The sequence below is a fragment of the Lepisma saccharinum genome, chromosome 15 (assembly GCF_977018435.1).
Source record: "Lepisma saccharinum chromosome 15, izLepSacc3.1, whole genome shotgun sequence".
Taxonomy (NCBI): domain Eukaryota; kingdom Metazoa; phylum Arthropoda; class Insecta; order Zygentoma; family Lepismatidae; genus Lepisma; species Lepisma saccharinum.
This window is the reverse complement of record NC_139243.1, coordinates 5036366-5050361: the sequence shown is the minus strand read 5'-3', so window position 1 is coordinate 5050361 and position 13996 is coordinate 5036366. Positions and strand designations below refer to the sequence as shown.

General features: G+C 36.8%; 1 protein-coding gene across 3 annotated transcripts in view; it reads right to left on the bottom strand.

The window, feature by feature from the left end:
- Positions 1-1521: 1521 nt before the first annotated feature.
- The window catches only part of LOC145999540 (uncharacterized), a 58873-nt gene continuing 46398 nt past the window's right edge, over positions 1522-13996 (bottom strand). For all 3 annotated transcript variants that reach the window (XM_083136530.1, XM_083136532.1, XM_083136531.1), the window contains 3 exons: positions 12085-12286; positions 7728-8696; positions 1522-2894 (listed from right to left, as the gene is read on the bottom strand). In XM_083136530.1, the coding sequence (XP_082992656.1) occupies positions 2221-2894; positions 7728-8696; positions 12085-12286 (1845 nt within the window). In that variant the 3' untranslated portion in view covers positions 1522-2220. The remainder of the gene's footprint in view (positions 2895-7727; positions 8697-12084; positions 12287-13996) is intronic.

The following is a 13996-nucleotide window of genomic DNA, read 5'->3' as shown; positions in this document are numbered from 1 at the left end:
TATTTCACAACAAATGTAAATAATGTGCATTTCCTACTCACTGTACATTTCCTACCACCTGTGCCATCTCACCAAATGTCTGTGTCACTATATACGCCACAGTAAATCGAATATACCTACGTAGTTGAAACAAACATAAAGCGTATATATATACACCTTCCGCACTACAGCAGCACAATGTGGAGGGCGTATATATATGTCATCCACACTTAAGGTACAGTGCCTTGAATAATGTAGTGTGGAAAGCGGACGGTTCTGGCTTCTCTGGCAGGTTCCACTCAGAAATGATATCGCTAGAGGCACTGGTGTTGGTACAGGTGCATGGCATTCGTCTGCTTATAATGGAAGTAAATTGAGTTTTTGCTGCAACGTCTGATTCTTTTCCTTGTAACATTTCTTTGTATCGGAAAATTGTTATGATATTTGGTACAGTAGTCGCGAAAATATTAAAGAACATTCTGAACCATCGATCATGACCTGTCCTTCAGTTTTTTATTAACATAGGTATGGATTGTTACTCGTAACTCGTAATATGACAATTGCCGCGAGAATTAATATTGTGTATGCATTATCCTGAAAGGTTCATTAATATTGTCATCATCACAAACATTATTTTTATGGAAATTCACACAGACAATACTCGTTTATTTTTCAAAGATCTGCTTTACATCCACTTGAGTGTTGTCTAACTTACTGCCCCAAAAACTCGCAAGTGTGAAATATGACACTTTTTTGTTTCCCGCTTACTGGAAAAATGTAAACAACGCGTTAGTTGAGTTATATTTTCACCATGTCTCGAAGATATGATCGCCACTGTTTTGTGCCTGGTTGTTCTAGTGGATATCATTCAAGTGAAGAAAAGGGTATTTGTATATTTAGTGTTCCCAAACAAAAAGATAAATTTTATTAGTATACAAAAATAAACTTGTGTACACAATCCAACGTTCGACGTCCAGCCTCGCATTGCGATGTTGCTGCTCGTGTTCCGTTGCACATAAAACATATTTCTGTTACTTTTCTGTGTAAATTCATGCCATTTCATGACTGCAAATCACTCCACAAATATACCTGTTTTCCATCAATTCACGTACCGCCTTTCAAGACAAACAAATCTACACAATATATTCCAAAAACTAACTAAGCCGCATTACTTTCATAACAAAATTAGCACCTGTACGGATCGCACTGCCATCTAGGTTGTCATCGTCTCGGGAACCAGTTTCTTGGGTCGTTTTCCACACTACGTTATTCAAGGCGCTGTACTTAAGGGGTTAAACACACGGGAGAGCAAATAAAATACAATGACCATGCTTGCCTTAACCAGGACCCCTATTCAGATTACGAGACTTTAGATGCGGTGCGATATTAATATACTCATGAAACGTGTTTACGTATCTGTGTACCTATTTATTTCATGTGTATATTAATAAGACCTCTAGTTCCGTAAGCATGGTATTCGAACCACCCCTCCAACATGAAGGCTGACACAATATAAATCAGATGTGCCGAGAGACAAGCATGTAAAAAATGACACATGTTTTATTTTATTAATATATTTTGCACCACAACTGTTTGGTAACATATCATCGAACATATACATATGACTAAACATTCACAGAAAAAGAAGCAACATATATAATAAAATTAATATTAAATTTACAAACACAGGATGCATTCATTGCATTTCTTCTTTAGAGGAAATAAACATTACGTTCTCTTAAGTCCTAAAAACGAAGCAATTGAACAATTTTACAGTTTATTACAGAAATAACAATCTGGTCTCTTTCTTGGTCTGACTAGTTACAGAGGAATAGTGCCTTACTATTCATAAGACAGCTGGAGGGAATAATATTGCAACAACCTACCAGGACACAATCAAGTTCGAAACAATTTATTTTCACATAATTACACTAGATATTTCAGTCTGTGCGATAAGCAACAAAAACCATTACCTTGCTTCGTCATTGTCACCAGGTGCATTGATATTAGCAAAAAATAGACGATTTCAACATCAAGTTTCACAAATATATGCCCTAGAAAACTAATACAGGTTCAATTGAACTTTTGTACAAACAGTATACAATATTGGTTATCCCTGTAGTGTTTTCCTGTAGTAGTAACAAATAAATTGTACAAAAATATACTCATAGGTACAAATGTTCAGGTATTTGTTACACGTATCTACATGTGCTCACAGAAAAGGTTTACTACCTCGGTCGATTAGATCTCTTGCTTCTTTTCATTCTGTTCGATAAACTTAAGGTCTCGTTTCATTGGCTTCACTTCTTCATATCGGTTTGCATTGATATCGTTTGCCTGCGGACCTTCTGCTGGTACAGAACCCGATTCTAGTTTCTTCGGAACTTCCGGGTTCGACAAGTACGCAACTGACTTTATCAAAGTGTTATCCTCGCTGTCTACTTTCGGGATATTGTCGGCGATTTCACTTTTCACTGGAGGCTCATCAGACACAACACTTTTCTGGTTTGCCTCCGCAGCTTTGTACACTTTCGTGCCGACTTCAGCCGGAACGTTCCGCAGAGGGGCGTTGACTGCTTGATTATTAACGATACCTACTAGCGGTGATATGTTAGATTCCGTTTCTACGTCACGCTTCTCGCGATGCAACGCCACACCATTGTTCAATTTCACATCACCGCTCTCCAATATCTCTCTCCTCATAGCTGCGTTCTCGCTCTGCTGAACCTTATTCCCACTTAAGATGTCCACAGGGCCAGGCAGAGGGGCTTTCTGTGGGGACTTCACTATGTCATTGTTGTTGATTCCCTGGTTAGCAAGTGCGATGGCATTGTTCAGCTGCTTAATGGGCAATGGAGGCAACACTGGCACATGTTTCTGCTCCTTATTCTGGTAGTTTGCAGCTATGACAGGGTCTGAAAGAGATTGAGATTACATGTTAAGAAACTTTGATTTGACTTGCTTTATTTTACTTTGCTTTTTGTGCCACTTTTGCGAAGATGGAGATGAGTGATGACATGATGAAATTGATGAACGAACACTCACAAATATCCATGCCCAGGCCAGAATTCGAACCCGGGACTCCTGGCGTCGTAGCGTGATGTGCTAACCACTCCGCCATGGGGGCCCGGCATGTTAAGAAACTGACCGATAAATATGTAATGGAAATAAAATGAGTTCCTACAAGTACCTGGATGTAATTGTCCAAATTTTGGGTTCAATCTTATCTAATTATACATATATTATGATAAATATGTTTGGTTAAAATTTTAGGGATGGGACCGATTAATCGGTACTCTATATAGGCATATCGGTGTATCGGTAAAATTATCGATTATTTTACCGATCCGATATATTGATAAATATCTGATAATTTAGTGCAAAATTCTGCCATTTTGTTGTAATTTTTATGGATAATCTCCATGCCCTAATTTCTAAAAAAGTAAATGTCTAAATATGCAATTTCATTTGCACTGCAGTCACCTTGAAACACACATTTCTTAAGGTCAATGAACCTTCCAGGTTCTTCAAGGACCATTTCTAATTTTATATCGGATCGGTAGAATATCGGTTATCGGTATCGGTAAATTTTATGTCGGTAGTTTATCGGTATTGGCCAAAATTTCATATCGGCCCATCCCTATAAAATTTAAAACTACTGGAAATGACTCGTCAAAGGATCTGGACTTCAAATATAGTCCAGTACAGAAAGAATTAACCCCAGGAGCATATTAGTGGCAAACCTAATATTTTACGGTGACTAGTTCATATTATTGTAAACATGCACATGTCTGATGCTTCCTTGCCCAAACATCAAACCTTCAGGTTATTGGAAATTTGCTCATAACTCTCAAATAGGTATTTCGGAACATTTTTTTTTCTTTTTGTTTAATTTCTTTCTTTCTATTTTTTGAGTTTTTGTTATAAGTCAACTTGATGCACAATAAGGCTAATTGGGACTGGACCTACAGTTTAAAGTGGGATCCGAAACACTGCATGCCTCCACTGTGTATCGAACCTGGGACCCCTTGATTACAAGCCAACAATGTTACCACTATAACATCCGGGATGCTTGTTTAATTTCTAAAAGAGTGCTGAACCTCCTGCTGTATAGGTATACACTATGTGTTACATAGTACATAAGCTATTTACTTTCAAAATTGTAAAATAACAAAATTTTGGCACATGTTTTGCATTTTAGGTGCAATAGAATTTTTCAGTGACAAGATTTGGAAAAACGTTGCAAATAACAGTTGTAGAACATTCCTTCAGCTTTAAAACACTATTAGTTATAATTTAACCACCAATGTAGTTGTGCAGCAGTGTTTGAAACAAGCCTTTCGCATTTAAATGCCTAATCCATAATATGCTCAACCTACTTTGCAACATGTTACAACCTCTTTGAAGTTACCTGTAAGTACAGGGCTACTATGAATGATTCATTCGATTTCAAAACACTGTATTTTTCAAAATATTACACATACATATATGAATGATATATGAAAATAACTGTAAACTCGAAAAGTTTGCATCGTGACACACCAGTTGGCAACACGAGTGCAATGCCTGTACAAAATGCCGACAAACTGAGAAAAGAGTTTTCGTGTGTTGAGCTGTTATTGCAGTGCAGCGTGCATTCAGAAAAGAATACAGAAAAGAACCAGGGAAGGCTCAGGGAACGCATCAATGCTCCTCTGATGACCATTCACAGGGGATTGCTATACAAAATGTATCAGTGGAACTCGACTACCGCTTGGATGTGTGTCGTGTGGCCAGAGTGTAGAATGTGAGGAAAACTTGGTGAGTTTACAGTTATTTTCATATCTGTATGTGCAATGCTTTGGGAAATACAATGTTTTGAAATCGAATGAATCATTTATAGTAGCCCTGTATAACCATAATATTTATGTGCGAAAGCTGCATTTTGTGTTTTTTGAAGTAGAACACTTAATACAATAAATCAATCTAAATTTTATAAAATATTCCCTTACTTTCACATTTTTGTACATAAAACTGTATAGCTAACAGTGCAAGAAACATAAATTGATTGCTGCTGCAAAGACAGACGTCCTAGATTTCAATCATGTTTGTTCTCTACTGAATTCCATCCTGATTTACGCTCATTAATTGGCCAATAAAATTTAAGGGAAATTTACTGAAAAAAATCAAATATGCACTAAAAGGATATAAAAAAAATAGTAGTTTGAATCAGAGTTGCCAAAAATAGCAATGTGATAATTTGAATTAAGCCGAAAATAAAAATTAAAGTTGCATTCGCTAATTTCAAACACTGTCCTGCAGATATTTCATGAATCAAAAATCTAAATAAAACTAAAAGTTCAAGACAAGCTACTCATGCTTGTACATTGGAATAATATAATATCTTAGTTGTTAAAAACAACAAAAACCACACAAACAAACTATAAAAAAAACACTTTAGGAGTTCTTCCAAGCTTTCGATTCCATCTCGGAATCATCGTCAGGGCTGGTCGAGAGAAGACTAATAGAACACTGCTGAAGTTCTGCTGGCGGCTCTACTTGTTGTATCTTCCGGAAGATGTCGTTGCGGTCCTGCAGTGTTGGTAAGTTCTTGTATGTTGAGATTGTTGGCTGGAGGAGATGGTTTTTAAGTTCTACTGTGTTGTACCATGATAAATTAATATTTCCACATAAATTGTCATTAATATTAATGACAATTTATGTGGAAATCTTCATTAAGGTTGATGACAATTTATGTACAAATCTTCATTACAATTGATGACAATTTATGTGGAAATCTTCATTAAGATTGATGACAATTTATGTGGAAATCTTCATTAAGGTTGATGACAATTTATATGGAAATCTTCATTAAGGTTGATGACAATATCTTCATTAAGATTGATGACAATTTATGTGGAAATCTTCATTAAGATTGATGACAATTTATGTGGAAATCTTCATTAAGATTGATGACAATTTATGTGGAAATCTTCATTAAGATTGATGACAATTTGTGGAAATCTTCATTAAGATTGATGACAATTTGTGTGGAAATCTTCATTAAGATTGATGACAATTTATGTGGAAATCTTCCTTAAGATTGATGACAATTTATGTGGAAATCTTCATTAAGATTGATAACAATTTGTGTGGAAATCTTCATTAAGATTGATGACAATTTATGTGGAAATCTTCATTAAGATTGATGACAATTTATGTGGAAATCTTCATTAAGATTGATGACAATTTATGTGGAAATCTTCATTAAGATTGATGACAATTTATGTGGAAATCTTCATTAAGATTGATGACAATTTATGTGGAAATCTTCATTAAGATTGATGACAATTTATGTGGAAATCTTCATTAAGGTTGATGACAATTTATGTGGAAATCTTCATTAAGATTGATGACAATTTATGTGGAAATCTTCATTAAGATTGATGACAATTTATGTGGAAATCTTCATTAAAATTGATGACAATTTATGTGGAAATCTTCATTAAGATTGATGACAATTTTATGTGGAAATCTTTATTTATCATGGTACAACACAGTAAAACTTGAAAATCCATCTCCCCCAGCCAACAATCCCAACATACAAGAACTTACCAACACTGCAAGACCGCAACGACATCTTCCGAAAGATACAACAAGTAGTGCCAGTGGAACTTAAACTGCATTCTCTTCGTCTTCTCTCGACCAGCCCTGATGATTATTCCAAGATGGAATCGAAAGCTTGGAAGAACTCCTAGAGTTTTTTATAGTGCTGTTTGTGTTTTTGTTGTCTTTAATAAATATATTGTCGCCACGTAACATAAGAAGTTTTTTCCTGTCATATAAAATCTTAGGTTTGGCAGCTGCACAACTAGCTTATTAGGGGTTTCCTAGTTTTTGGATCGACGTCTATGTTTCTCAGTAAAGAAAGGCTATGCATCTCAGCAGGTAAAACACGGTTAAAATCTGTTAAAAGGTTTGTAAAATAAACATGCAGGATAAATGATTCCGTGATCACTTCACAGGATATTGGCTGAAATTTTAACCTTGAAGAGGTTTTCTTGGGATGACAACCAGGTGATTTCCGGATAGGCTTCTGACAGCTAACGTCACTCTCACTTTCAGGGATTCAAATACAAAACCTTACCTTGACACATCTCTGCACTTCAATCCCTGAAGATGAGTGACGAAAGCTCTGAAGCCTATCCAGAAATCGCCTGGTTGATATCCCAAGAAATCCTTTTTATCATTCGCAGCTAGGAAATCTTCAAGAATAATTTTAACCTTACTTATGTGAAATTTCATATTTCCGCGTTGCACAATTTGATGGTTATTTCATATTAATTTCAAAGGCTCTCTGTCTTCATTCACTAAGGGTACGGCAGACGCCGTACAGACAGAGTCTCTTCGAAATTAGTCTGACATAACCATTAAATTATGCAAAGCAGAAATACGAAATTTCACGTAAGTAATTCTTAAACAGCGTTTACCGCACCCATCATGAATTTTAACCTTGTTTAAATATAATGTCTTGTATATAAGCATTTTCTTTCCCAAAAAGGATCAAGGGTGATAAATAAAATATATGTAGAAAAATCCAAAGGTACACATTGGTTGTGATAATTGTTGATCATATATCCAAATCTCAAATTCAATTTAGTATTGGAACCAAAATCCACAGAGGCATACACTTAATGTGTCCAAAAGATATCTGTATCAGTACATCTGTGTGTAGAAGCTCAAAAAAAACAACAAAGAAATACACTAACCTTTTCGTCCAGCTTGCAGGTCCCCTATTGGAACAACATTATCTTCGTTACTTTTCTGGCTAATCTTTTTTATTTCAGTCGCAGGTTTGGCAGGAACTTGTAGGTTGTTAATGATAGGTAGCTGAACATCTTGCCTATCTTGTTTGACAACTGGCTCCCGTTTAGGTACCTGAATTCTATTCGCAGAGATGGGGGCTTTTCTAACCTTCAGTGGGTTTCTAAGATCATCTTCCGTCAAAACCTTGGGCATAGATTTGAGCAACACCTTTGGTGCTGGTGCAGAATTATCATTCACCACTTCTCTCGCACTCTCTTGCTTCATAACGTCTTGCTCGATGACATGTTTTTGCACCAGTTCACTTTCTCTAGCCTCCTCTGCATCATTCTTAAAATTTTGGACTCCCAAGTTAGTTTCTTGAGGAATTACCGCCGGTTCTTTTGGAGCGTCTCCTTTACTCGGTTTATCCTGCGACAGGATATCGTCCGCCACCTTCTCTCGCACTAATTCTTTCTTGTGCTCCTTTAACTCTTCTAGGATCTGTTTCTGTTCTGCAATGATCTTCTTTTGTTCCTCTTCGTGTGCAGCTAGCTGCTGCAATATCTCTTCGTGCTCCTTATGTTGTTTATTCTCTTTTATATCACTTTCTGCTTGCTTTTCCTCTTCCTCTTCCTTCTTTATTGCTTCCTTAGCAATTTCCTCGTTACCGTCTTTCTTGACGGTCTTCGCCGGACTAGATTTCTTAACTGATTTATCCTCCACGCCTCCTCCATCAGATTTTCCTCTTTCGTCTTTCTTTTCATCTTGTTTGTCTAAAGTTTCTTTATCCTTTACTGGGCCATCCTCGTTCGAAATCACAGGTTCCATAGGAACAGGAGGTTCTTGTCGTTTGTCACTCTTGGCATCTTCTTGTTCGCTCTGTACTTCCTTCTTTGTGTCCACAGCTTCTATAGGCACTTTCAGGTTTCCTACTGCAAGAAATTAAACACACAGAAATAAATTACCAACTACATAGTAAGCACATGGTTAACCAGGGGTAGAAAAATACAGGGCACCCTGTTGCCATGGCACCTGAATTTTCATATTCAGTTCTAAAAAAATACATATATTTTAAATATTTTGAGTTTGCTTTACCTTTTTTTTAAATAACGAGTGCATTGTGTTTTTTTTCTGTATTACGTGTATCAGAATAATGAACATAGCATCATTATAATTTTTTTCGCTGTTACTACCCAAATTTTAAAATCTGCGGTGATATGGTAGAGTCACCATATAATAGAATGTGGTGCAGCGTTACCAGTTGATCTGCCTTTAGGAATACCACCCTGGCACAAGAATTAATTAATTTTAATCTAATCTTGTAAAGGGTTTTTCATTGAGAGCGCTCGAACTTTGAAATGAAATAAAACAAATTGTGTAAGTGATATCACCATGCTTGTACTTTCATTTTGAAGCCAATTCGATGACATTACGTTTTAAAAATTATATCAGCCAAATGGCCGCACAATAGTGGCTCAATTTCACCAATGACGAGAGTTATGTTGGCCTTGAGGGAGAGTTAACAATTATTTTTTTTGGCCTAGATTGGATGGGATGGATCTTACGAACATGTGGTTTCAACAGGACGGTGCAACGTGCCATACTGCACGCGATACACTGGCATTGTTGCATGAGAAGTTCGAAGGCTCCGTTATATCGCGAGATGGCAACATCAGCTGGCCTCCCAGATCCTCTGATTTAACGCCATTAGATTTTTTTTGTGGGGCTACATAAAATCTAGAGTCTATGGCGACAAACCACAGACGATTGCCGACCTCAAGGCCAACATAACTCGTCATTGGTGAAACTGAGCCACTTTTGTGCGAGAATGTCATCGAAAATTGAATCTCCAGGATTTGTATCACCCAGCGGAGCCGCAGTGGCCATGTGGCTGATATAATTTTTAAAACATAATGTCATTGAATTGGCTTCAAAATAAAAGTACAAGCATGGTGGTATCACTTACACAATTTGTTTTATTTCATTTCAAAGTTCGAGCGCTCGTAATGAAAAACCCTGTACTTATTAATAAATTAAATGATTTAAGATCATATTTTAAAGTGTATAGCTTTATCCTAGTTGGATTCATGGCTTTCTTAGACCATATTTGAAAAAAAAACTGGTTCCCAGGAAAAAGGACTTTGTGCTTGAATTAGTTTTAGTTTTCTCTACCCCTGGTTATAACTATTTTGTATATTGTAGTACTTGTATCAATTTTACTTCATGACAGGATGTTCGGGCTAAGAGTATCCAAAACTAATTGCATGTAATTCGGCAACTATAAGGCTCATTAAAATATCTGGCTCCTGCGTAGCCAGATTGTTAGCATCCTCACCTTTGGTGCAAATGGTCCTGGGTTTGATTCGCGGTGGGATCTAAAAAAAAAAAAAAACATGGTGTAGGAAAATTGGGGAGCTACTTGAAAAAAAGAAGTAGCGGGCTTTGGTCTCGAAAGTCAGAAAACAGCGGCGATGGAAATTGATGCGCTGACCATGCGTCACCCAATGAAAAAGCAGCTCTGGTTCTTAGTGGGTTGTTGCACCATAGAGTTTACACTGATTATTATACAAGGGAACTCGCATAGTTTGGCAGATGCCCAAATGATACTGCAGTCCCGTGCAAATTAATCAGAACAAGATATTTTTATGCATGATAGTCTCAAACTTGACTATAGTTTCATGATGATGAATCTATGACTAATCGTGTAACACAAATTATATAACAGAAAGAAGAACATATTAGCTATTAAGAAATATTACGAATACGTAATTTATTGTTTCTGAATAGTGGAATTGATGAATTAGGGTATAAATACAAAAAAATACATAAAGTGTGCAGTTATTGTCGTATTTCAATTAATTTGCATGAGACTGTACGTGTGTGTGAATTCGCCCACTAATAAATGTATGAACGTTGAGAAAATATTTCAAATAAAGTAGGCCAATCAGAAATGAGGTCTACAGTCCCGTGCAAATTAATTGAAATACGACAATAACTACACACGTTATGTATTTTTTTGTATTTATACCCTAATTCATCAATTACAGTATTCAGAAACAATAAATTACATATTCGTAATATTTCTTAATAGCTATTATGTTCTTCTTTCTGTTACATAATTTGTATTACACGATTTGTCATAGATTCATCATCATGAAACCATAGTCAAGTCAATATCTTGTTCCGATTAATTTGCACGGGACTGTACAGTATCTTGAGGCATTATGAGAGCAACTACTTCGATGATACCCTGTTTCAAACGGTCCCAACTGCGAACTCTGGTACACCAATTTTTTTTTAATGCAACCCTACGCCAGAGAAAACCAAACTCGCAGAGTAATGAAGCTATTTTCCACATTTGCAAATACATGGCGAGCTACCAAGAGTGGACTCAATTTTCTTATGATCATTTCTCAGTTCATAAAAACTTGTTAGATGGAGAGATGGGACAATTATAGAATTAAAAGATTAAACTCCTATTTGTAAGAGCTTTGAAATATGTACATTTTATATCTTTAATAGTAGTTTCTAAGATCAGTTTGATTGTCGTCTCTCGTGCCTAGCCCAATTTATTTCATTTGGTAATTCTATTATTCCACCAAAACTTATACCGATGGTCAGACAAGTCAGTTGCGGGAGAGACTAAAAATTATTGTAGTGTATTAGGGCATTATTGTTATTACTGTTTTTCGAAATATTGACAAAACTACCTGCTGTCTGTGGTGAGTGATCCGTATGAAAACATGACGTTTCAAATATTACATAAAGATTGCCACCAGTGCATGTCCAACCATTAACAAGCTACTAAAAATATCTTCACAACCTACGAATAGCTGTGGTCGATGGTTTGGTGATCCCTGCCCTATGGAAACCCTAATTCTGATAACCTAAGCACATGCTATGGCATCCACATCTTGACCAAAAACAATAGCCATTCTTACGCTGTTTTCGTTCATGTTGTGACCCAACAAATCTTGAAGGCATTTCCGACTGAGCAGCAGGGCTGGCAGGAAGGGGTTGTCAAACCTTGCCACTGCCCAGAGCGGCAAATTTTCAGGTTGGCAAAATTTGAAGAGAAGAAAAAAAATAAGCCTATTGAAAACTTGAAAGTTATATTATATTATATAACTTGGAAGTTAATATATGCCAACCCACCAGGATATGAATATTTTTCTCATATTCGTGCTGTGGGGATTGGTTCTTAAGTCAAATTACTAAAATAATATCAAAATTCCAGAAGCAAATGACACAAGTTGTTTAAATAAATACCACATCAGTAGAAGTACTAGTAAATCACTACATGTGGATATTCGCACTAACCTGGGGGAGGCCCATCCTTCACCTCTTCCACCGCCTTTATGATCTCTGCGTCCACCGGAGCCTTGTCCGTCTTAGGAACTTGCGGAATGACGAAATCAGGCCTCGCACTCACGGAATCCATTTCTGCATGAGCCTTATCAACGGCGTATAAGTTGGCATACGTTCCCAGGATAAGAATCATAGCACCCAGGAAAAATATCACCTGAAAATAACACAGGAGCTTAATCCTTGAAACTGAGGGAGAATTGAAACATGGGTAACACTTTACTATACCAGAGACGGATTTCTTCAAATTTACAGGAGAAAGTACTTACGCAAATCATTTTCTGTAGCGTTGTTGATGTTCGGGAATGTAGTTTTGATCCATTTTAATGCGAATGAATGTGGTTTTCTACGAAAATCTATTTCCGACGCGCTATTTGCTTTCTGCACGAGAGCACAATATGCTCCGTATTGTCCGTATATGCTAAATTGAACGAAAGGAGTGCTAATGGAACCTAACCTAACAGGCCTAACCTAACCTAGTAGGCATACCTCGTCCCCGTGATGGTTCGTGGGGCTATCGTGAATTTTTGGGGCTACCCATGGATGGTTTGTGGGAAATAAGGAACAGTAAGTACTCGTTAATGTAAGAAATAGACATTATTTTCGTTAGAAATTCATTATTTCACCTAAAGAAATGTTCCGCAATGCAGAATAGTACGTTAGCAATGTAAAAAATTGCAAAATAAATCATTGATAGGTGTCTCTGGTATAGTAAAGTAGTACCGAAACATGCAAGGTGTGTGTGTGTGTAAAAAAAAAGGATTATAGAGTAGAATGTAGTGATGAGATGATGAATTCTGATGTTCGGATGTTAAGACGTCCCATTATATCTCGGACTTTGAAATTTTTGAATGCATACCCAGTAATATTGCTGCATATTCTTTAAAACAGTCTGTGGTTTTCTCGCTTTTGGGACAGGAGTCCACTACAATTGCTACCAAGAAGCAGCCAAATTCAATGAACTATCATTTCAACTCTACCTGCTTCATGTAGCCATATGAAAACCTTGTACGCAAAGCTTAAACATTGCTACTTTAAACATTTATGCTTGTTTTATTTTAAATCAAATAACAGTGTCAGTAACAGAAAAGTTAATATACAAGATGGAAAGGAGAAAAAAAAGAAAAGCCAAAACTAATTTGTAAGCAATTTACACCTTACTTAGCATTCTTGTTCGTAGCTCACGTAACAAAGAGTGCTTTCAAATATTGTGTTAAAAACAAAAATTACACTCCACAAATACAATAAGTGTTATGATTTATTTGTAACTATCTGATTGCCCGGGTATTTATTTATCCCAATCTTCAATTAGACAGGAAAATAATGAATTCTAACTATAGTGTAAAATGAACTTGGAGTTGAATGGCATTGGGAGTGTCACTACTCATCTTAACGACCCCAATAACTATGGATTCCACACTAATATCGGTAGTTTTACATGTCACCCCCTTCCCACCCCCACCCCTAGGGGTGCCAGGGGTGTCTTGGAGTTGAAAGGCATTGGGAGTTTCAATATTCATCTTAGTGATCCCGAAAACTATGGATTCCACACTAATATCGGTCGTTTTCGATTGTGCATGTCACCCTCCTCCCACCCCTTCCCCTAAGGGTGCCAGGGGTGTCTCACCCCCACAGTATTTCTTTCCAGATTGCAAGTGATATGTGTACCAAGTTTGGTTGAAATCGCTCCAGGCGTTTGAGAGTTATGCCAGAACAAACATACATACACACACGCACATACATCCGTTTTTATATATATAGACGATAAAATATCTGTTGCCTAATAAACAAATGTCTCCCGGTGGTATGATAACATTATTGCCTTGTAACCAGGGGGGGGGGGGAGTTCTGGGTTCGATACTTGGTG